The sequence below is a fragment of the Mirounga angustirostris genome, unplaced genomic scaffold, assembly GCF_029215605.1.
Source record: "Mirounga angustirostris isolate CCGP_5_RB_7025 unplaced genomic scaffold, mMirAng1.0.hap1 SCAF_14, whole genome shotgun sequence".
Classification (NCBI taxonomy): domain Eukaryota; kingdom Metazoa; phylum Chordata; class Mammalia; order Carnivora; family Phocidae; genus Mirounga; species Mirounga angustirostris.
Genome location: NW_026991722.1, coordinates 52,455,768 through 52,480,315, shown reverse-complemented (window position 1 = coordinate 52,480,315; position 24,548 = coordinate 52,455,768). Strand labels below are relative to the sequence as shown.

Below are 24,548 nucleotides of genomic sequence, written 5' to 3'. Positions count from 1 at the left end.
ATTCTGTTCAAGCCAACTTAACAAACACTGAGTGCCTAATATTTGCCCATGACTCATCCTTCCTTGAGAGTGGGAATAGAAGTAAAAATGGATCAGACACAAGCCCCGTCACCAAGGCAATGACAGCTTAATAGAAGAGACACATATCCAACCATAATCTGGTGAATGTTCTGTCTTGCAGCTTGAACCAAGTAACACTGGTGTAGAGAGGCAGGAACAATTAATATTGTGTGGGATTTCAGGGAGGAGTTTATTGAAGAAATGGCATTTGATCTGAACCTCAAAGGATGAGCTGGGATTTTGCCAGGTGTAGAAAGAGAATGACACATTTTTAAAAGTATAGAAAATGAATATGTTTTAGGGACAAAGGGTGTGTGTGTGTAAGCTGGGGAGAGGAAAGAACTGACTGAAGATTAGTTCCTTTCTTTCTCTCCCTTTCCACCACTTTCCCTGCTCCCATACCTCGTTATAACCGTTTCCAGAAGTCTGAAGAAATAAAATGCAGCTAAACAGAGTATATTTGGAAAATGGGAGCATCATATGTTGTCACGAGCTGGATGCTTGGTTTCAAATCCCAGCTCTGCTCTCTAGCTGTGTGAACTGGGGCAAGTTATTTAACTTCTCCATGCCTTGGTTTCTTTATCTGAAAAACGATGTTAAAAATAGGCTATCTCAGGCAGTTGTTGTTAAGAATTGAATTTTCTTCTTCTTCTTTTTTTTTTTTTTAAGATTTTATATATTTATTTGAGAGAGAGAGTGAGAGAGAGAGCACAAGCAGAGGGAGGGACAGAGGAATAAGGAGAAGCAGACTCCTGCAGGGGAGCCTGATGTGGAACTTGATACCAGGGCCCTAGCATCCTGACCTGAGCCAAAGGCAGCCACTTAACCGACTGAGCTACGCCGGTGCCCCATAATTGAATTTTCTGATCTATGTGTAAAGCACTTAGAACCTTGTTTGGCTCATAGTAAATGCTCTGTCTCAATTGTGGTTATTAGTGTTATTTACGTTATCTGTGCACATGAAGTGGGGTGTCTGAAGGGAAAATAAGTGAAATCTAGCTCTTCTTTTGGACAGAAAATGGCTTCAGCAGAAAAGCCTGGTTGGGCACCATAGTCATTGGCTATTGAGGGCGTGAGGACGTGGTGAAGAATCAAGGAGCCACTTCCAGACTCAGAAGATGGTGTCTCAGGAAGGGCCCCTCCATGTGGGCCTACCCTCTGAGGGCTGAGAGGCTTAACCAGGAATAGGACAGTCAGAAAAAGGGAATCTCTCAACTCTTATTTGTCAGACTTTTTCTTTCATGATTGATATTTAAGTTCTCCCAAGCCGAGAGCCCTGCTTGCTTTTAACAGAACAAAACATTTGAATATAAGAGCTTTCAATACAATGATATTGTTTTTAACAACATGCAAGAATGTTAGTAGGAAGAATGTTTTGCTTTCATCCTACACAGACAGCCAACAATAAAACCCCCAACACAAAGCCTTCCTTTCTGTCTTGTCAACAATGGACAAGTTTTTCTTTAGGTCTTTGATTGAAGTATAATATACACACACAAAAAGTATGTATTACATATAAATGTAGAGCTTTGATGAGTTTTTGTAGACTGCACACACCAATGTCACCAGCACCCAAACAAGAAACCAAACAATATCAGCACCCAAGATGCATCCTTCATATCTGCTGTCTACACCCCAGGGAAATCACTCTCTTGACTTCTAACAGCAGTAATTTGGTCTTATATGGTTTTGTACTTTATATAAAAGCAATCAATATACTATGTACTCTTTTTTAAAAGATTTTTTTACTTATTTATTTGAGAAAGAGAGAGAGAAGCAGACTCCCTGCTGAGCAGAGAGCCTGACGCAGGGCTCAATCCCAGGACCCCGAAATCATGACCTGAGCCAAAGGTAGATGCTTAACTGACTGAGCCACCCAGGTTCCCCTATGCTATGTACTCTTTTGTGTCTGGCTCTTTTCATTCAACATTGTGTATATGAGACTCCACCACACTGTTGTGAATGGTCAACTTCTTCAATGTAATTTTTATGAGAGAGGAGAGGAAAGCACGCTCATTGAGAAGTTTAATTGTATTTATAGTGCATTTTATTTAATCTGCTGTAGATTTGTATTCATTCAACAGATGCTGCTGCAACCTCAGTGCTGTGTTTATGGGTGTTCCTTCATGAACAAGAATCACGTGTGTGTGTGCTTTTAATCATAAAGCTATTTACATTTCAACTTACTTTGCCTTGTTTCCATTGTCTCACAGGTATAAAAACCAGGTGCCAATCAATATCCACGCAAACCCTGGAAAATATATTATTGAGAGTCGCTATGGAATGCACACTCTGGAGATCAATGCGTAAGAGGACATCAGGGTCCATGTGTGTCGCTTGACAGTTGCCTGGGGAGGTGTTCTCAGCAGTTCACAACCGCTGTCCCCCTTTCTTCCAAATGCGCCATGGTCACAAAGTGATCTTACGTTTGAATTTAGTGATGATGAGAAAAAAATTAATTTGTACCTTTTAGCTTATCCTTTTATATACTTGAGAGTTTTTCTTAGACATTAGTGAGAAAATAAGTTACATAAATAGGCATTTATATTTAGTTATCCTTCCCCATTCTAAATCGATATCATCAGCAGCATTATCCTTTTTTGCCTTGAATCAGCAAAGGCCATGGAGATTGTGGTGGTTAGCAGTGAAAGTAAGCTGCACCAGGATAAATTCTCTCCTTCAGCTCCCCAGGAAGTGTAGGAAACTATGCACCCACCCTCTCAGCCTGCAGATGGAGGCAGGACTGGACAGGGGGATGTTTTTAAAGCAAAATCCAAAGCAAAATTTGAAAGCCAAACCCACATCAAAATTTCTAAGTCCTCCAACATTTAATCTATCTCCTAATACGGTTTTGAATGCAATTCTGGTTATGTGGATGAAGAAGTCCCACCATTTTTAGTTCACATGAAACCATGACATGCTGAGATGTCAAAGTAAAATTTACATCATTCTGATCAGAGCAGGTGACACACATGATACTGGGTTTCAAGCAGGACCCTAGGGCCCTGGGACATTGTCCAAGCACTGACCTTGACCTAAAGTCACTTCAGTTCTGCCAGTTGGTGGTTCTACTGAGGCTGCAGTGAGCTATGTGGTTGCTTTATAATTAAATAGTTATGAGAAAGGCAACCATATTGACCTTCCTGGAGTTCCGTTGATGTTCATAAAATTTCAACGAGAAATAGTTTTTACAAATGACACTAAATCCAGAAGGTCAACGAAGAACACAGACACTGGTTGTGATAAGACACAAAACAACCTGCTTTGAAATCTTAGCTTGTTCATCTCTGTGAGATCATTCTTTCTCTTATTCCATTATTAAACCTATCCCGATTTCTGTATTATAACTTGTAGGAACTTCTAAATGGCGCTGCTGTGCTGTGCTGTGGGCTGAAACTCCAAGTGTGACCTGAACCTTAGTTGAGTTGAGAGATAAACACCATATTTGCACTTTGAAGCTAGAACACCGAACCACACATTAGACAGACCCGGATCCGGTTTGTAGCTCAGGGAGCCTGCGGGAGTCCTGCAGGGGAGCCTGCGGAAGTCCTGCAGGAGAGGCTGTGTCTTTCCCTCTCTGTCGCCCTGTTGCCCCCAGACTGAAACTCTCCCCGAGGGAGGCCAGCAGGAAAGTTGTACCCATGGGGTGCTCTGGGAAGTTACCTGCATGGCCAGACATTTTCTGCTCCTGATACCACTCTAGACCAGTTAATCATAATACTGTTCGTGCTGTAATTTATATGCTTAACAGTTTGTTGACATGGCGTTTTTTTGGACATTTTAAATGAACCTGGGCTAGGGTCACAGTGCTGTAGGTGTCCTCCTCCTGTACTGTGCTGCTGGCTTGAAACTGTAGTAGGTATCCTGCATTATATAAAATCCCACAGGGAGCTGGATCCAAGTCAGCTTCATCAAAAGTCCCCCGAGCCACGTGCTGGCCAGTGATTTGCAGTGTGCCATGTTAGCAAAGAGATCCTTGATAGAAGAACAGCTTGTAGTGATGGTCACTCATCTCCATCTGTCCTTTCAGATGTGATTTTGAAGACACTGCTCAGTACCGGGCCTCTGCGATGAACGTTAAAGGAGAGCTTTCAGCATATGCTTCGGTCGTGGTAAAGAGTAGGTTTGCTGCACTTGTTTTATTCAAAGTGTATTTTTTAAAATTTATTCTCATTGATAAAAAATAAATCAGGCAGCAGTTCACATGCATTTCTGCTTTCTTTTCTAGGATATAAGGGAGAGTTTGATGAGACTCGCTTCCATGCTGGGGTTTCCACCCTGCCCCTCAGCTGTAAGTTTAAAAATATATTTGCTAAGTGTCATCTCTATTTAAAATACATCAGAATAAGCCATTCTATAATGCTGAAATAAAAGAGGATTATTATAATATATGGTAGTATGTATATAATAGCTATCTATGCTGGGTTTTATTTCTTAGATTCTTTGGTTACTATTCTCCTTCTGAATATAACTGCTTCGTTCTGGTTTTATAAAAGCCCAGATATGATGGGCTAAAAATGGAAAGGGTTTTTAAGTCTTTCTATATTAAACTGAAAAAGATCATTACACAAACCTGGGCAGAGAGATTTAACCATGCTCAACACCCGCCCCCCACACAAGTCTGTCCTGTATCAGAGCATCCAGGTCAGCATCACCTCCTGGAGAAATTCATGTCTGACTCCCACTGCCACCCCCAAGTCGAGCCAGTCAGGGTTAGGCGTCCCCAGTGAGACCGTGGCACCTCCACCACAGCATCCATCACGCTGGACGCTGTTAACTGTTATGTGTCTTTTTCTCCCACCGAGCTCCAAGCCACTTGAAGGCAAAGCTGGACCTTTTATCTCTAAACCCCAATGCCTGACACAGAGTAGGTGTTTGATAATGAATGAATAAATAAATACACTAATTTATGAAGTGCAATTTAAAATTAAATCTAAGGGCTCTTGGGTGACTCAGTCGGTTAAGCATCCGACTCTTGATTTCGATTCAGGTCGTAGTCTCAGGGTCGTGACATCAAGCCCCATGTTGGACTCCACACTGGGCATGGAGCCTGCTTAAGATTCTCTCTCTCCCTCTTCCCCTCCTCATCTCCCTCTCTGAAAATAAATAAATGAATAAATAAAATGTTGTCTAAATGTTCTTTAATAACAAATGATTAAAAATATTCTGATCTGTGGTAATTTGTGAACTTCAATAATTTCACCTATATCAGAACATCTTTTCATAGGAAGCAATAAAAGTAAAACCCTTATGGTTGTTCAGATAATTTGATGCTTACAGTGATCAGACTGAAAAAGGTAGTCAAGCCTGAACTTATTTTCTAAACATTAAAAATAAGTGATAGTTTTGAAAATGCTTGAGGAAGATACTTTCTCATGGGTCAGTTTTTCACCTAACTGGTTAGTTTGATGTCCGTAGATGACCTGTTCCATCAATTTTGTGGGATGGCTCCTAATTTTAATATTCCAAGTTTGAATCTTTAGTATCAATCTCATGGGCGGGTGGGAAGGAATGATCCGTAGGAGTGAGGGAGGAACACACCCCAAATCATGTTTTTCTCCCATCATTTGATTTATACTGAGATAGAATAGTTGAAAATTCTGAAACTGACTTATCTCCCATTGTCCCTAAGACAGGTTTGTTAATCATTTATTTCACAATCATCTGAATGTATCCTGCTCATTCCCACTGCTGTATCAGCATCCATATTTCTCCCATTTCTCCCTTCTCCATCAAACCAGGGTCTAAAAACCCAGCTCACCCTTACTTCTCTAACTTCTTGATCTTTCAGATCCTCCTCTGACTGGTCCCTGAATTGAGTACAGTTGTTCCTAACATAGAAAACAGAGGGCTTTTTTCATTTATTCAACTAATATTTTTTGAACATCTACTGTGTGCTAGGTACTGGTTTAGGTGCTTGGAATATGCTGATAAATATCATAGATAAAGCTTCCTGCTCATGGTTCTGTTCTGATAGTTAATATATATTGATCAGTTGTACCAGACAGCATACTAAGACATTTCGTTATATGCAATGATCATTTAAGGCTCTCCCAAAGCTTATAAAATAGGTGTCTTTTATCTGTACTATGCAGATGAGTAAATAGTTTTAGAGAGGTTAAATCATGAGACAAAACCACACATAATGGCAGAGTAGGGACTTATAAATTGGTCTTTCTAACTCTAAACCATATTCTATTTTTTTTTTTTTTTGGTGGGGTGGGGGAGCAGAGGAAGAGGGAGAGAGAGAATCATTTTTTTTTTAAGATTTTATTTATTTATTTGAGAGAGAGAGCACATGAGGGGGGGGAGGATCAGAGGGAGAAGCAGACTCCCTGCCGAGCAGGGAGCCCGATGCGGGACTCGATCCAGGGACTCCAGGATCGTGACCTGAGCCGAAGGCAGTCGCTTAACCAACTGAGCCACTCAGGTGCCCGAGAGAGAGAATCTGAAGCAGGCTCCACACCCAGCACGAGCCGAGGCAGGGCTTGATCTCATGACCCCAAGACCGTGACCTGAGCCAAAATCAAGAGTCAGATGTTTAGCTGACTGAGCCACCCAGGTGTCCCTCTAAACCACATTCTAAGACAAGAGTTGGCATTTTCTGCCAAGGACTCCTGTAATTATAATTTGTAAACTAACTGTAATTTGTAAATTGTAAATACATTAGGATTGTAAATACTTTAGACTTTGTGGGCCCTATGGTCTTTGTCACAACTACTCAATGCCACCATTGTAACACAAAAGTCACCATAGACAGTAGGTAAATAAATGAGCATGGCTGTGTTCCAATAAAACCTTATTTATGAACACTGAAATTTGAATTTCCTATGACTTTGCCTGTGTCACAAAATAGTCTTCTTCTTTTGATTCTATCTCAACCATTAAAAAATTGAAAAATTATTTCTAATGGTACAAAGCAGGAGGCAGTCCAGATCCGGCTGACCGATTTGCCAAACCCCGACCTAACCCTCACTATTTTGTAACTCTTATCTCTACTCCCTAAGGCAGCTTTGGAGCCAGCCGGGCTTCCCAAGCAGCAAGGTCTGATTGAATTGTTTCCCTTCCGGTCTTAGTGGGACATCATCCTATAGAAATGGGGCAGGTGGAACCTGTGCTTCAAAGAGGAGTTGTTTCACTCCTGGTTAGCGGTTGCCAGAGCGGTTGCCTGGTTAACTGGTTGCCTGCCAGTGTCAATCCTGGCTCCACAGGGTCATTGTGAGCAGTTAATTCGGCCTCCCTATGCTTCTGTTTCCTCATCTATGAAACAGAGAGATGATAATGGAACTTACCCGAGAGAGCTATTATGAGGTTTGAGTTAATAGATATTTAACACTGGGAACAATACTTGGCACAAGTTGAACTCAGTAAATTTTAGCTTGCATTTTCAAATTAATTCTAAGAGGTGTTAGGAGGAGAAATAAAATATGAGAGACAGGGCCTAAATTTTAGAGTCGGGCAGCTATGGGTTTGAATTTCAATTTCACACATAATACCTTTGAAACCTGGACATTAGCTGTGTATTATTTTTGTGAACTTCTCCATTCTCATCTGAAAGAGAAGGAAAAATATATCTGTGCTGTGGGGGTTTTGTAAGGATTAGAGACATGTCAAATTCAGGTACGTGGCATGGTAACCCATTAATGGATTCATTATTTTCCCAAGCTCTTTCCCTTGAGAAAAGAGTAAATAAAACCTAAGAGGGTTTATGATGCAGGTATTTACTCAATCTACAAGTAAGATATTTCTAAGAAAAATGTTTTTTAAAGTCACAATATTATAAACTCAGTTTGAAATTTCTTATAATATTTTCTTCTCACTCAGATCATTAAAGACACTGAAGCAATAAATTTCTCCAATAAGTTGGAAAACTCTATTTTTATGAGTAATTGATCTGGCTCTTTGTCTGGAGAGTACAGCAGTTGAGTTTTAAATGAACTAGGAATCTAAAAAGTGCATATATTGTGCTAAATATTTAAGTCTAAGCTAAATGTGGTATTCATTTATGTGCTGTGTGAGGTATTAAGCCTGCCCCTTAAAATTCTATTCATTGCAATAATAAAAATAAATATTGAGCTTATCTGACCAATGAAGCAAGAATTTCCATTTCACATCATAATATATGGGAATGTGCTTTGTACTTCTTTATAAGACTTAATTTTTGCCCAGAGAGTTCATTTGATCAGTGTTTGTTGTGACTGCTTATTAAAATGCTAGTGTCTCTTTGATAAGAAAAAAACAAATTGCTGATGTTTGTTTTTGTTGTACCCAGTTGGCGTGACCCCTTATGGTTATGCATCCAAGTTTGAGATCCACTTTGATGACAAATTTGATGTGTCTTTTGGAAGAGAGGGCGAGACAATGAGTCTAGGCTGCCGTGTAGTTATCACTCCTGAAATTAAGCATTTCCAGCCAGAGATCCAGTGGTACCGAAATGGTGAGCCTTTATGATGAATTCTCACTTCGGTTCTTATTCACAGAAGGTGGCAGACGGGGCTTGGCACCAGAGCACGAGCTTCCATAAGACTGCAGACCTGTTTATCAGAACTGGCAGAATCTGGACATTAGAAGGCATAACCTACTGGATGTTGAAAGAGTTTTTATACATATATCAAAGTAGCAGAACTTTCATAATATATTTGTGGAGGTTATAATTTCTTATCACCAAGTAGTCTGTGGAAAGGATTACAAAAATGTATTTTTACAAATTACTTATCTATTCATTTTATAAGTTAATTTTATTTAGTAAAATTAAGGGAAGTCCACTGAAGTCCAGTGGGACTATGGAGCATGGCCACTGACCCCTCGACATGGTGGGCAGAAAGCAGCATGCTCACCAAGCAGTTGGCCTGAACTTCAGTTGTGCACACAGGTACCTGGGGCAGTCTGGAGCATCTGGGTCCAGACCGAAGCCGGTAATGGCAAAAGCACTGTGGATGGTGAACATGGCCCTAGGGAAGGGAAGGGGCTCCAAGTGGGGGGCAGCATGGGAACCCACAGTCGGAACAGAGTTGGAGCTTGCCAGCCCACCCCTCCTTCCCCAGAGCTCATTTCTGTGGCATCTGCACAAATACTAACTTACTGACCTGAGCATCCAGACAGGAACTACCAGCAACCAGGCAGTAAACTTTGTCAGTAAAATATTACAAAATAAAATCACGTGTATAGACATTGCAGTAAAGCATATGAAGCAGTTGTTAGAATTCTTCAAAGAGTTGAGAATCCCTGGTATTGAAAACTGCTATAACACTGCACAGCAAATATTCAGAGGTTTAGAAATGTAAATTAAGCTTAAAGATTGTCGCATTCAATGAAAAAGAACACTATTTTCGTATGAAACTGTGGATGAAGCAATTATTAATAAGGAAGATAATCTTAAAATTAATTTTTCCTTGTAATTGAAGATACAGTGATAGAATGCATAAACAGACATTTGGATTATATACAAATCATTTTCAGCTTCTTGTATAACTTCCACAAGTTACAGAACATGATAGAGAAAATATCAAAATATTATTATGTAAAATTACATTTAAAATTAAATTCAGACTTATGTGAAACTGATCTATATGAAATCAAATTTTTTTAGAAATTTTATTCCTTAAGAATCATTAGCTCTAGAGTACTAAAATTTATATTTTGAAATAATTTATCAGAAAGTTAACCCAATGTTAACTTTATAAGAATTTATCTATATAGTGCTATATAGTATAAACTATATGATATTTTTAGTATGTAATTTCTTAACAGCTGCAGTAATAGTTGCATCAGCAGAAAGATCCTTCTCAAAATTTAAAGATTATCAACTCATTTCTGATCTTGCATTTGTAAAGAGTGACTGATGTTACTTTTTTTAAAAGATTTATTTATTTATTTGGTGGGGGGGTGGGGGGATGAGGGAGTGGGAGGAAGGGGCAGAAGGGGAGGGAAAAGGACAAGTAGACTCCGCCTGAGCACAGACCCAATTGTGGGGTTCAATTTCATGACTCTGAGATCATGACCTGAGCAGAAATCAAGAGTTGGCCACTCAACCGACTGAGACATCCAGGTGCCCCTCAATTATATTGACTTAAAAAGAAGTTGCCAAAAGTATAAATCTGATGACCTAATAACTGAATTTGCAGAAAAGCAAGCCTGAAATATCTTATCAATCAAGATATTACATTAATAAAAAATTATTTTTGTATATAAAATTATGGCATGAAAGTATTTTTTTGTAATTTGTGTTACCCCAATTATATATAGTAAAATATTTTTAGAGGAAAAAGCCTTATATTTTAGTACCTATAACTTTATTTTTTTCTTTGCTTTTTGAACAGGGGCTTTGCAATTTCATTTTGCACTGGACCCTGCAGATTATGTATTTGGCCCTGGTCCCTTCACTTCTGATACAGTATTTTTTATCAATATAAGCATGGCAGAATGGCTCAAAGCCCTAGAGACTTCTACTAACAGTCAAATAGCTTTCAATATAGAAGAAGAGGCAGAGAGGGAGAGAGAGGGAGGGAGGGATGGAAAAAGAAGGGAGTAATGGGGGGGAAACTGAGTTAATTTTCTTATGTTTTAAAAAAATTTCCAGGAGCACCTGTTTCTTCATCCAAATGGGTTCAAACACTTTGGAGCGGAGATCGAGCAACACTGACATTTTCTCATCTCAACAAAGAAGATGAAGGCCTTTACACAATCCGTGTACGAATGGGAGAATATTATGAACAATATAGTGCTTATGTCTTTGTTCGAGGTAAGACCCAGCAAAAAGCAGAACACCCAAGAATGTTTAAAACACTGAGGCCAAATCAATCTATCCAAACATGTTTTTTGTAATGATGAAAGGTCCATTTGAAAATTCTTCCAAAATACATGGCATAGAGTTATTAACTTGCAGTAAAATTAGACCCAGTTTAAAAAGGTTAACCCTGAGGCACCAACCCAAAGGTAACTAGCTTCTGGACTGTGTTACTATTACTAATGTCAGGACTTTCTTTATCTTCAGTAAGTCCCCAGTGCAGCTCTCTATAGGTGTTTGAGTAGAGATGCTACATCCCAACAATATAAAAAGCCATTTCAGTTTATGGAAGCTGCAATAGAAGAGTGATGTGCTACGGGGGATTTACTCTTTAATATCTATTTCATGGAGCAAATTCATTATTTCACTCCAGACACCTTCTTTATAGTTTCAGCTTTACTGAACTAGGAAACAAGGTGCTACAACTTAATCCTTAAGGCAAACTGTGTGATTTTAGGAGTCTTTCTTTCTTCGTCTGTGTCTTGAATGGATTGGCTGTCTGCAAGTGGGGATGTTATTTCTACACAGGATCCCAGCGCATTTGGAAGACCATTGACACAGGCTTCAGGGTCAGTGTTCTGTGTTCTTTTCTGTGATGTTAGTCAGGTGTGGCCACAAGAGGAGACACAGGAGAGGCTCAGGAAAATAAAGTTTATTACACTCACAGGTTTTAGCACACCACATAGGGCCACCTGGGGAAACATGAGCATAGGTTGGGTTGGACAGGAGGCAGAAGGACCAAGAGGGAGGGGAGAGCTTAGGCCATGGCTTTTATTGGAGTTTCTGTGGGAAAGGCAAGGCAGGGCAGGATTAACAGTTTAGGACTGGCTAGTTTCAATCATTTTGGTACACTCTAAACTACAGGCGTGGTCCCTAGTGGCCTGCTACCTGGCCCTGGGATGATTAAGGCAAGGGAATATGGCCTCCTGGGGTACACAAGCCAGATAGAGGAGGCATGGCTCTGGATTGGTCAGTTTGCATATCAAAGGCATGCTCCTGGCTGAGCCCTTGCTCTCTCTGAGAATTGGCTAGCCCTGGGAGGGGCAGTGTCTCCCCAGTCAGAAAGGTTTTTAAGGTGTCAAAACATCATAGTATATAGACAACTAAAATATAAACAATATAGGAGACTTACTAATTTTTTTAAATGTCTCATGCACTAAATAGAATCATAAACTCATAGGAAATTTTGATCAAAATGGAACTTTAGAGGTCAGGTGTCCTTAACTGGGATCCACAGACTCCCAAAGGGTCTATGATTAGAATTATATTTCAATATATTTAGTTTCTTTGGCAATCTCATGTATTTTATTTTATGCATTTGAAAGCATTATTCCGAGAAGGGGCCTCTAGACTTTCTTTGTCAGTCCTGCCAAAGGAGTCTATGGTACGAAAAGGTTAGGATTCCCATTCTAGTCCAATCCTTTAATTTTAAGATGCAGAAGCTGAGGTTCAGAAAAATAAAGTGATTTACCAAAGCCTCACAGTTAGTTAAAAGCAGAAGTGGACCTAGGATACAGATCTTCTGATGCCTAACCCAGGATTTTAATTAGGGTATAAGCTAAGCTGATGAAACAAAAAAGCTTATTTCTCTCCCATGTCTATCAATTCAGAAATAGGGGTGTGGGTCAGAGTCCCAGGTTCCATCTACATTGTTATTCCATTGTCCCAATGGTGCCATGCCATGTTCCCATCCCAGCCTATGGGAAGAGGAGAGAAAGGACGTGCAGGGGGAGATGAGGAGTTGCACACATCACTTCTTCATGGTGAACACTTAGCCACACACACACATCTCACAGTGAGGGAAGCTAGGGCATCATGTGGCCAGTCAGGTGGCCATGTTGCCTGCTGAAGCTGGGGCTTCTAGTACTAAAAGGAAACAAAAAAAAATGGATCCTGGGAATGGTTAACAGCCTACATACACCCGCAGTGAAAAATAATGATTGTGGAATTCTGTCCTGGAACAACAACTGATAAAAATACATGAATATCTACATCATCTGAAAATGTGTCAGACTTTCTCCTACACAAAAGCCTGGTGGGAAAAGTTAGCTATCGCGGAGGGAAGAGAGATGCTAGCCTCTGGATAAATCACTGTGAAGACGGATACACTGAAACTCCTCAGCAAGTAAGTTTGTGTAGACAAACCACCTGGATAAACCTGGCTAGATAAGGACTGAAAAAGCAAAGTCTTTGCCTCTGCTCTCAGTTGTCTTACCTAAACCAGACAGTGTCTCTGGAGACTCAAGAAAAAAACCTTAGTTACTGAGACCTTGGCAATTCTTTCGTGGACTTTGTCTGGGAACTCTGACATAGTCTAGGGTTTTCTCAGTAACATTTCTCAGTGCCTGTATCCAGAATTGTGGCTCTCTGCCAGATTTAGGCCAGGCTTCACATTACTGACTATAGAAAGGAAAAAGGCATTGAAATTTGAAATTTATACTTAAGGTAGTTTTCAAATCCACAAAAGAAGGAAATGGAAAGATTCTAAAATTTATCAGATGTTGGTGTGAGAGAATTGAGAAGATAAATGGGAAAGACAAAATTGGGAAGATAAATTTCAGTAATTGCTTTGTGAACTTAAGAACTTTTAGAAAATTTTTCACTTACAAGTTTATTTTAAATGATGTGTTTTAGATTCTTTTTTTTTAAAAAGCCTTTGTTGAGGTGTACTTGATAAACTGCAAGATCCACCTATGTTGAGTGGACAGTGCTTTCAGAATATTTACAGAGTGTGCAGCCATCACCTACCATCCAGGTTAAGAACATTTCCATCACCCCAAAGGGATTTCTTTGCCCATTCCCCACTGTCATCCCCAGACCAGCCCATAGGCAACCACTAATCTACATTCTCTCTGTTGGCCTTATCTGGACATTTCTGCATATAGTATTTGGACTTTTACATCTATCTTCTTTCATTAAAACATATGTTTTGAGGCTCATTTATGTTTTAACACATATTAGCAGTTTGTTCCTTTTTATTGCTAAGTAGTATGGCGATGTATAGAAATACCTCATTTTGTCCATCCATTCACCAGTTGGGACAGTTGGATTGTTTCTACTCTTTGGCTACGATGAATACTGCTGCCATGAACATTTGTGTCCATATTCATGGGTATGTTTTTATTTCTCTTGGATAGAGACCTACAAGTGGAATTGCTGGGTCATATGTTAAATTTACGTTTAACTTTTTAAGAAATTGCCAACATGTTGGTTTTTTGGTAAAGATTTTATTTTTAAGTAATCTCTACACCCAACATGGGGCTCGAACTTGCAATCCCCAGATCAAGAGTCACATGCTCCAACACCTCAGCCAGCCAGGCACCCCAAGAAATTACCAGCATGTTTTAAATGACACTTCATGTGTTTTATAAAACTCTGTATATATTGAACTGCATAGGCCATTTCAGTGCATTTTTAGAGTGCTGATATTTTTGCTGCTTAGAAAATAGCTTCTGAACCAGAACGATCAGTGTATAAAGCACCATATGTCTGCAGAAACACATTCCAGAGCTGCACATATTTGGCCAGGATTTAATTACATAGGTAGTGTGTGTTCTTTGTGAAAAAAATAGATCATATAAATAAGCAAAAAACAAAAAAGGAAAGAAAGAAGAAGAAAGGCTATTCCAATGTTATTATTTTATTACATATTCTTCTAGAATTCTATATTTTATATATTCTTCCCTCCCCTATCCTCTCCACCGCATAGAGGGAAAGAGATGATAAAGTGGCAAAGGACGGGATAGAAATGTCTTGAAAAAACAATTACAAATGACAAATAAATATATGAAAAAATTCCACTAGTAATCAAAGAAACAAAAATTGAAATGATGTAACATTTTAATCTATCATATTGCAAAGATTTAAAGGATTTTTAAAATCCACTGGGATAGAGGGATGGAAGGAATAGCACACCTGTACACTGCTGATGAGTGTTAATTGTTTCAACATTTCTCAGGATTGTTTTGCTACTAGGTATCAATAGTGCACATTTCCAACAATTCTAGTTCTAGGAACTTAAGTGGGCAAAGGTGAGAAAAATGTTTGTATTGGGAAAAACTAGAAGAAATCTAGATATCCATCCATGGGAATTATAAAATAAAGTATAATAAATGCCCCATGTAAACAACAGAATAACACACAGCAATGAAAACAAGTGATGTGTATCTGTATTTATTGATATGGAAACATATTAACATGAAACTGCATAGTCTAGTCCCATTTTTATTTCAAAAACCATCATTTTTGAGTTCGTAAATACAGAAAAAAATCTAGAAACATCTAGGCCAATATGCTAGTAGTAGTTATCTCTGAATTATGGAATTAAAGGGGATTTTAACATATATTTTTTGATTATCGTATATTTTACAAGCAAGCACTGCTTTTATACTAAAGATAATAGTTACTTACATTTTGACAAAAAGTTATAATTAGCTTGTGTCAGAAGTCAAGATATAAAGAGTAGCAGGCTAATCTTTCCCCTAATTAATCAAACGTACAAAAACTTTGGCATTTTGGAGGGTTGGGAGAAAGGAGGGCACAGGCTAGGAAGAGGGTTGCCACAGACCGAGTGGGTGCTATGGTCAAGCAGCCTGGAGCAGCTGCTGAGAGCCGCGAGCACAGATGTGTCTCAACATAACACAGTATTTGGATTTGGCTTCCAGCAGCTCCTACACAGAACCTGTTTTTAGAAAGACTGTTAAGCCCACCCGAAGAATGGCACGGTGCAGGCCATGTTATAAATATGCTGAAAAATGGCTCCCTGGATGCCTACTGTCTGCCAGGGGCTCTGTTATATACAGTGGATATTCAGCAAGCTAAACCGGGGATTCCTGGTTGTTACATCATGGGCCGTTAGCAAAAGGACATGGGTGAAGGTTGCCACCTGTCCCCTCCCAACTGAGCAGCTTTCCAGCATCCCTCTTCTGCCACTTAGGCCTGTTAACCTCAGCATCTCGACCCCTTTCTAGCTCTGCTTTAACTTCACTGTCGGCAGGCTCGCCCCCCAATCCAGTGCTCTCAAAGCCTGAAAGCAAAGAAGTTTCTCCCCACCAAAATGCTTACTTTTAGGGGCCATGATTTAGTTATGTTCTGGTACAGCACCTATGCCAGAGAAGTTGCCTAGAACACTTTCCTGCAGGTTTTTGGGGCAAAAAACAGAATGTTCAAAACCAAAGTGACTTGAGCTCCTCACGGGCAATGCAAACCTATCAAATTCAGAAGTGCACAAATATTTCTGCCTTATTATCAAATGGCTTAGTAATTACAGAAGTATAGCTTGTTGTAAAAGAAAAGTGTTTATTCAGTCAACAGAAATGTTTTCCTTGAGTTGAGTGGCTCCGACACATCTCAGCCTCCTGTCCGGTTAACTCCAGTTATGAAGAGGTGGACCAGAGGTCAGGAGGAATTGGCACTGTGGACCCCACCTCCAGGAACCCTGCCTCCCACTTAAAAAGCTATTGACTGATTATTTTCCTTCTCCTTGCTCTCCTCCTGAAAACATCCCTGGTTCACTAATTTAGCTGTGCCTGAAGACACTGCTGAGGAGATGCACTGTCAGAGGATCTCATTTCATAAACAATAACTGCCCTCTCCTTCTTGTATAATCCTGGACTTCTACTAAACTTGGATAAACTATGCTCAGATGTGAATATTGCATCAGAGTTCCTTTCGCAAGTGTCCTCAGTCTGGGAACAAACATTTGATTAAAGTGAATGTTTTCCTTTCTCTTCCAAAGTGGGAGTGCCCAGCAGAGGGATGGGCAAAGCTTCGTGGTTTGTATTCTCTTGTGATGCATCCACAAGGTGACAGAGGGGGCTGTGTGTTCCCCCTCTGAGTAATTCATATTTCTGAGTAACACTGCACACTCGATATCTTAAAAACAGACTTTCTGGCTCAGCTTCCCTTAGACTTTTCTGATAGCGATTCCTGACATCTCCATATTTATTTTCCTTTATTTATTTTTTTTTTTTAGAAGATTTTGTTTATATTTGACAGAGAGAGAGAGAGCACAAGCAGGGGGAGCAGCAGAGGGAGAGGGAGAAGCAGGCTCCCCACTGAGCAGGAAGCCCGACGTGGGACTCGATCCCAGGACCCTTGGGATGGTGACCTGGGCCGAAGGCAGATGCTTAACTGACTGAGCCACCCAGGCGCCCCATATTTATTTTCCTTTAGGACATTTTGGGCAGGCGAAGGCCATGAGGCAAAGGTCATGAGTCCTTTTTATAGCCCTTTCTAACATAATGTTCTTTGTACTGATGATGAAAAGCACAGATTTTCATGTTGGTCAGCAAATTCTAAGATCAGAACTCGCTCTGTTTGGGCCAAAGATGCAGCCACTATGCGTGTGGTAAGAAATGTGTGCACTAAGTCCGAGACTGCCAGACTCTGATGGCTCTTGTCTGAGAGGCTTAAAGGGATCCTTCTTTATCTCCACAGACGCTGATGCAGAGATTGAAGGAGCTCCAGCCTCTGCCTTGGATGTGGTGTGCTTGGATGCCAACAAAGATTATATCATCATCTCTTGGAAACAGCCAGCTGTGGATGGAGGGAGTCCTATTCTCGGATATTTTATTGATAAGTTAGTACTTAGTTTAGTTTCAGTTCAAGTGATTTGGCCATAGAGAGGCATGCTTGATTTCTCCCACCATTTCTACGTGAAATATTTCTTTTCTGGTCTCCTCTCCCTCTTTCTCTTTCTCTCTCTCTATGTCTGTCTGTCTCTTTCTCTCTCTCTCTCTCTCTCACACACCCCTATCTATTGACCTAACTTCCAAAGATAATTTTTGAACTTGACTACCAATGGAAGTCACTAATTTGGCAAGAATGCTATGAATTTGTAGACCTTGTAGAGGGTCCAATATATTTAATGTCCACATCCCTAGTAAGTCAGTAATTTTAAAATATTAAATACTTAAAGAATAATACTTTAGGAATACTAACAAAATCTTATTTATTTCACAGGATGTGGTTTCAAGTTAAACAAAGAAATAACAAGTATCAATAGTATTAAATTATGTTCTTTCTACAAGTTTTTGCAATCTATATTCTCCAAAACTTAGAACCTCTGATATTTATAGTAACTGGGTCTTACACATTAATTATCCAGTGAGTTTGGACAATACAGACAACAAATTTAGATTATCAACCTAAATACATTATTATCTGACTTAGTTTCTATTCAAATAGTTGCTCCAATTCTCTTTCCATTTTTTAGTAATAGAATCTAATTGTGGAAACCACTAAGGACATATAATCTGTGCCACTGTGGTACAACAGGTTTGTACCAAGGTGTCTTAAACCAAATATTTATGGTAATAAGTAAATATATGCCCATTGGGCTCAATACCATCCAGAGAAATATTTATAATAAGTCATATACTATTTAACCATATACTAAATACTTCCACATTACTTTGTCATTTAGTAATGATGAACTGTGAAGTTTTTGGTAGATTCTTTTTCATCCTTACAGACTGCTTTATTGTCTTTGGCAGATTTCCAAGGGATTTGCAAACTTAATCAGTGTTAAGACCAGGGACAATCAGAAGTACATTTTGCTTAGTCATAATAAAAATAACCATATTGCGGCTGATATTTATTAAACATTGCCTATGTGCACGGCACTGTTCTAATACATCACATATATTAACCATTAACCATAACTGCCATTTGAAAGTTAGATACTTATTACAAGTAGGAAACAGTTGCTGCCCCAAAGCCACATGCTAGTGAGAAAACACTAAGTTGCCTAAATCGCACAGGTAGTAAGTAGCAGAACTAGAATTCAAATATCAGCCTGGCCATATATTTGTGTTCTTTCTGCTCCAACATGCTGTAGACATCTCCAGAGCAGCTGCTTTCCGCCTTTCTTTCTGCCCACATGAGGGTTGGGAAGCACACTGTTGTATCACTGGGTCCCCGTGACAGCATCTGCATAGGGAGAGAGGAAGAATCTCTGGAGACAGGGGCAGTTTGAAGAAATGTCCTAGGCCTCTCGGCTCCCTCCCAAACCCTACCCATAGCAGCTCCAGAATTTCTACAAAGACGAGATTTAAGGGTGGCAGTCAGGGATTGAAGCCATATTTCATAGCACTTTACATAAGGTTGAGGAAATGCTATTATCTATATCAAAGAATGGAAGGGTGAGGCTGAGGAAGCAGAGAAACCTCTTGCCCTGACTACGTTTGCACTGCCATTGGAACCCCCTCCCCCATGCAAATTATTTGGGAATTAGACATTTTAGACGTGGAGCCATATTGGCAAAGTGACATAAACTAAAAGTTCGGTGCTCTGCTCATGAAAACTGATGAGTTACTTAATCCTAATGCTGTGTAATTTAATCACATGCTGAGAGCTATTAACCCCTGTTGATCAGGCCAGTAGCATAATATGAACTGCCATCTTTGTCTCCCAGGATGTGACCACTCCATCCCAGACACCGACTGCTGTAAAAGCACCTTGTTAGAAATCAGAGGTTCAAGCACGTAATCTCTCCCTGCCAGGCCTGAGAGTTTCCCTGCATCTCACCAATCTCATCTGTTTAGAAACACATATGTTACAATACTCTCCTCACCCTTCTACCCACACAGAATGTAATGATCATCAAGCGGGCTCTTTCCAGGGGTGACTGGCTGGCTCAATCCTAGAGCGTGCAGCTCTCGATCTCAGGGTTGTGAGTTTGAGCCCCACATTGGGTGTAGAGATTACTTAAGAAAAAAAAGCACACTCTTTCCAAACTACAGTATAAATAGGTATATTTAAGGTATTAACTTTCTCAAACAGTAGTTTTATTTTTAAAAGAAAATGCATAAAGAAGACAAAGAAGTCACCAGTGGTAGAATTGAAGATGTCAGCCAGGAAGATGTTTGGGGGATCTCCCCCTCAGTCTCTCCAGTGTATAGATTGTACATACCTACCTATTGCTGTGTCTGTTTTTCCCCCAAAGTTCTTCTGCTTAGCACACAAAGCCCCTCAGCTGCTTGCTTTTAGGGAGTTTAAAGGAAGTATGCATGTTTAGGAAGGATCTGAGGCATTTTTATTATTAAAGAATACACACTGCAATTGAGTGGAACTAAGTGCGTGCAGTTAAGTAACTATTGAACCACACTTGAGCTGGGTAGGTTATAGGGAGATCTGAAGCAATTGGGTGGGTTTGCAGCTTTGGAGCTATTAATTTAGTCATACTTGTTTTAATATTCTTTCTGATCATTCTCTTTCCCTCAGGTGTGAGGTGGGCACAGATAGCTGGTCTCAATGCAATGATACACCTGTGAAGTTTGCTCGTTTTCCAGTTACTGGATTGATAGAAGGTCGTTCTTACATATTCCGAGTTCGAGCTGTGAATAAAAATGGAATAGGTCTACCATCTAGAGTTTCTGAGCCTGTGGCTGCTCTGGATCCAGCTGAGAAAGCTAGACTTAAAAGTAAGCATCTTTCAATTTTCAGGATCTTGAACCTTTTTTTTTTTTTTTTTTTTTAGTAACTACACTAGATCTCATTGCAAGGTTATTCCTCCCCCTTCCACTAGAGGGAGAAGAGAATAGGAAATCCTTTATCAGAAAATCCTAGGGAAAAAAAACAAAACCAAAACCAATTTGTTTTTAGACTTATGTCTTCACTAAGGGCTTTATTTTTTGTCTTATTTTTATTTGATTCAGAAAACTTTACCTTGTTAAACTGAGTTCTGGGCATTCTATTTGAAATGAAATGTGATAAAAGCCTGGGAAGCATTTTTATTCATTTTATTAGCACATTCCAAATATACTTTTCTTTTAATTCTTAAAATTATAAGGTAAATTTCTTAACCTAGAATTTGCCCCTTAGAGCATTAATACTCAACACAGTGAGTTTCTTTATATCAAAGAAAAAATACATTTACAACCTTATGTCTCTATACTTGAGTTACCATATTAGACAATCAAAAATAATCTTTTCATGTATTTAAACTCCAAGTCTCAATGTCAAAACCATGGTACATGAATTATGCCCTGCATTTGTTTCGTGGGAACCCATATGCATCCTCAGTAATAGGGATCATAAAATGACATTAAAAGATTGTTGGAAATTAACACTTCAGACTATACCAGATTTTTCAAACTTGACCCTATTAAGACATTTTAGGCCAGATAATTATTTGTCATAGGGGGCTGTCCTGTGCATTGTAGGATGCTAAGCAGCATTCCTGGCCTGTACCCACTAGATTCCAGTAATGCCCCTCCTCCCGTTGTGACAATCAAAATTGTTTCCGACATTACCAAATGTCCCTGAGGGGCAAAATCATCCTAGTTGAGGACTACTGGTCTATGTCGTATTTGCAGTGTTATTCTTTACTTAGGTACATGTGTGGCATCATAAAAAGCTAAGTAAAATACCTTTTCTCTGGAGACTTTTTCTAATCAAGCTCCTTGATTGCCTTCTGATTATTTTTCGCCTACTATCTGACTTCCCTACCTCTTTCCTAAGTCCAGTTCATATTTTCATTTACTCCTCTTTTATAAATTCCAGTGAAAGTAAGATTTGAGTTGAAAATAGGTTATCTTTCATATCCTCTTTCTGGTTTTGTACAAGCTATGGTGAAAATCTGTTGATAAAGCAGGAGTTGAACCATTCTCTCTTTCTGTTACTTGTGGGAACACAGAAATGAATTTCCTCTTCAATGAATGAATGAATGAAATGAATTTAAATGGATTTTCCTCTTTTCCTGCCCATGTCACCCATTTTCCTTACTCCAGATCTAAACTGGTTTCCTTTGTAGATAACACTTTTCAAAATACAATGGAAAGAAATTGCTTTCATTGAACTGTACTGTAGGATTAGCCTCCCCCCCTCCTCTTTTGGCTTCATTAATGCAGATAAATAACTACTGGACTTGTAATTGTTCCAGAAACATTTCCACCAAATACATGCTATCTCTTAAGAAGACATGAGAGAACTTACATGTTTCCAGAAATCTGTATTGAACAGTAAATGAACATAGGTTATTTACCTTGCTTGTGAAAGTATAATTCCAGAAATATTGACTCCAACTAGGTGGGCTCTGTGCTCTGTAAGATTGTGGGTCCCTTGAAGACACAACACCATATATATGCTCAGTAAGATTCATTAGGAAAATATGTAAGTAAACTAGTATCAAACCAATTTGTGACTATTATGGCCAGTTTATGAGTGCAATTGAAACCGCATTTATGAGTTTTGTGATTTTTACATTTATCTTTGCTCAGGCCGCCCTTCAGCACCCTGGACTGGGCAGATCATTGTCACTGAAGAGGAACCTACAGGTAAAAGCTCAGTTTTCCCCAGATACTGTTGCCAGTGTTTTGCCATGTGGTTTAGCCTTTATTACGGAGGGTACAGTGTATATTATTTAAGATGTTTCGGAAAGAACATTCTGAAATATTTGGAGATCATAAAGTAGCTTATATTTTTAGAGAATCATTGTTTTTATTTATTTATTTATTTATTTTTATTCTTATGTTAATCCCCATACATTACATCATTAGTTTTAGATGAAGTGTTCCATGATTCATTGTTTGTGCACAACACCCAGTGCTCCATGTAGAATGTGCCCTCCTCAATACCCACCACCAGGCTAACCCATCCTCCCACCCCCCTCCCCTCTAGAACCCTCAGTTTGTTTTTCAGAGTCCATCGTCTCTCATGGTTCGTCCACCCCTCCAATTTCCCCCGCTTCATTCTTCCCCTCCCGCTACCTTCTTCTTCTTCTTTTTTTTTTCTTAACATATATTGCATTATTTGTTTCAGAGGTACCGATCTGAGATTCAACAGTCTTGCACAATTCACAGCACTTACCAGAGCACATACCCTCCCCAGTGTCTATCACCCAGTCACCCCATCCCTCCCACCCCACCCCCCACTCCAGCAACCCTCAGTTTGTTTCCTGCAATTAAGAATTCCTCATATCAGTGAGATCATATGATACATGTCTTTCTCTGTTTGACTTATTTCACTCAACATAATACCCTCCAGTTCCATCCACGTCGTTGCAAATGGCAAGATCTCATTCCTTTTGATGGCTGCATAATATTCCATTGTATATATATACCACATCTTCTTTAGCCATTCATCTGTCGATGGACATCTTGGCTCTTTCCACAGTTTGGCTATTGTGGACATTGCTGCTATAAACATCGGGGTGCACGTAGCCCTTCGGATCCCTACTTTTGTATCTTTGGGGTAAATACCCAGTAGTGCAATTGCTGGATCATATGGTAGCTCTATTTTCAACTTTTTGAGGAACCTCCATACAGTTTTCCAGAGTGGCTGCACCAGCTTGCATTCCTACCAACAGTGTAGGAGGGTTCCCCTTTCTCCGCATCCCCGCCAACATCTGTCGTTTCCTGACTTGTTAATTTTAGCCATTCTGACTGGTGTGAGGTGGTATCTCATTGAGGTTTTGATTTGGATTTCCCTGATGCCGAGCGATATTGAGCACTTTTTCATGTGTCTGTTGGCCATTTGGATGTCTTCTTTGGAAAAATGTCTGTTCATGTCTTCTGCCCATTTCTTGATTGGATTCTTTGTTCTTTGGGTGTTGAGTTTGATGAGTTCTTTATAGATTTTGGATACTAGCCCTTTATCTGATATGTCATTTGCAAATATCTTCTCCCATTCTGTCGGTTGTCTTTTGGTTTTGTTGACTGTTTCCTTTGCTTTGCAAAAGCTTTTTATCTTGATGAAGTCCCAATAGTTCATTTTTGCCCTTGCTTCCCTTGCCTTTGGTGATGTTTCTAGGAAGAAGTTGCTGCGGCTGAGGTCGAAGAGGTTGCTGCCTGTGTTCTCCTTTAGGATTTTGATGGACTCCTGTCTCACATTGAGGTCTTTCAACCATTTGGAGTCTATTTTTGTGTGTGGTGTAAGGAAATGGTCCAATTTCATTCTTCTGCATGTGGCTGTCCAATTTTCCCAACACCATTTGTTGAAGAGACTGTCTTTTTGCCATTGGACATTCTTTCCTGCTTTGTCGAAGATTAGTTGACCATAGAGTTGAGGGTCCATTTCTGGGCTCTCTATTCTGTTCCATTGATCGATGTGTCTGTTTTTGTGCCAGTACCATACTGTCTTGATGATGACAGCTTTGTAATAGAGCTGGAAGTCCGGAATTGTGATGCCGCCGGCTTTGCTTTTCTTTTTCAACATTCCTCTGGCTATGTGGGGTCTTTTCTGGTTCCATACAAATTTTAGGATGATTTGTTCCATTTCTTTGAAAAAAGTGGATGGTATTTTGATGGGAATTGCATTGAATGTGTAGATTGCTCTAGGTAGCATTGACATCTTCACAATATTTGTTCTTCCAATCCATGAGCATGGAATGTTTTTCCATTTCTTTGTGTCTTCCTCAATTTCTTTCATGAGTATTTTATAGTTTTCTGAGTATAGATCCTTTGTCTCTTTGGTTAGATTTATTCCTAGGTATCTTATGGTTTTGGGTGCAATTGTAAATGGGATCGACTCCTTACTTTCTCTTTCTTCTGTCTTGTTGTTGGTGTATAGGAATGCCACTGACTTCTGTGCATTGATTTTATATCCTGCCACTTGACTGAATTCCTGTATGAGTTCTAGCAGTTTTGGGGTGGAGTCTTTGGGGTTTTCCACATAAAGTATCATATCATCTGCAAAGACTGAGAGTTTGACTTCTTTGCCAATTTGGATGCCTTTGATTTCTTTTTGTTGTCTCATTGCT

At 39.5% G+C, this 24,548-nt stretch overlaps 1 protein-coding gene across 2 annotated transcripts in view; it reads left to right on the top strand.

Annotated features, from left to right (window-relative positions):
• MYOM1 (myomesin 1) overlaps positions 1 to 24,548 on the top strand; it is a 156,182-nt gene that overhangs the window by 52,021 nt on the left and 79,613 nt on the right. For both annotated transcript variants that reach the window (XM_045886981.3, XM_045886982.3), the window contains exons 8-15: positions 2,274 to 2,366; positions 4,091 to 4,179; positions 4,289 to 4,351; positions 8,333 to 8,497; positions 10,640 to 10,801; positions 17,285 to 17,426; positions 20,072 to 20,271; positions 22,069 to 22,125. In XM_045886981.3, the coding sequence (XP_045742937.1) occupies positions 2,274 to 2,366; positions 4,091 to 4,179; positions 4,289 to 4,351; positions 8,333 to 8,497; positions 10,640 to 10,801; positions 17,285 to 17,426; positions 20,072 to 20,271; positions 22,069 to 22,125 (971 nt within the window). The remainder of the gene's footprint in view (positions 1 to 2,273; positions 2,367 to 4,090; positions 4,180 to 4,288; positions 4,352 to 8,332; positions 8,498 to 10,639; positions 10,802 to 17,284; positions 17,427 to 20,071; positions 20,272 to 22,068; positions 22,126 to 24,548) is intronic.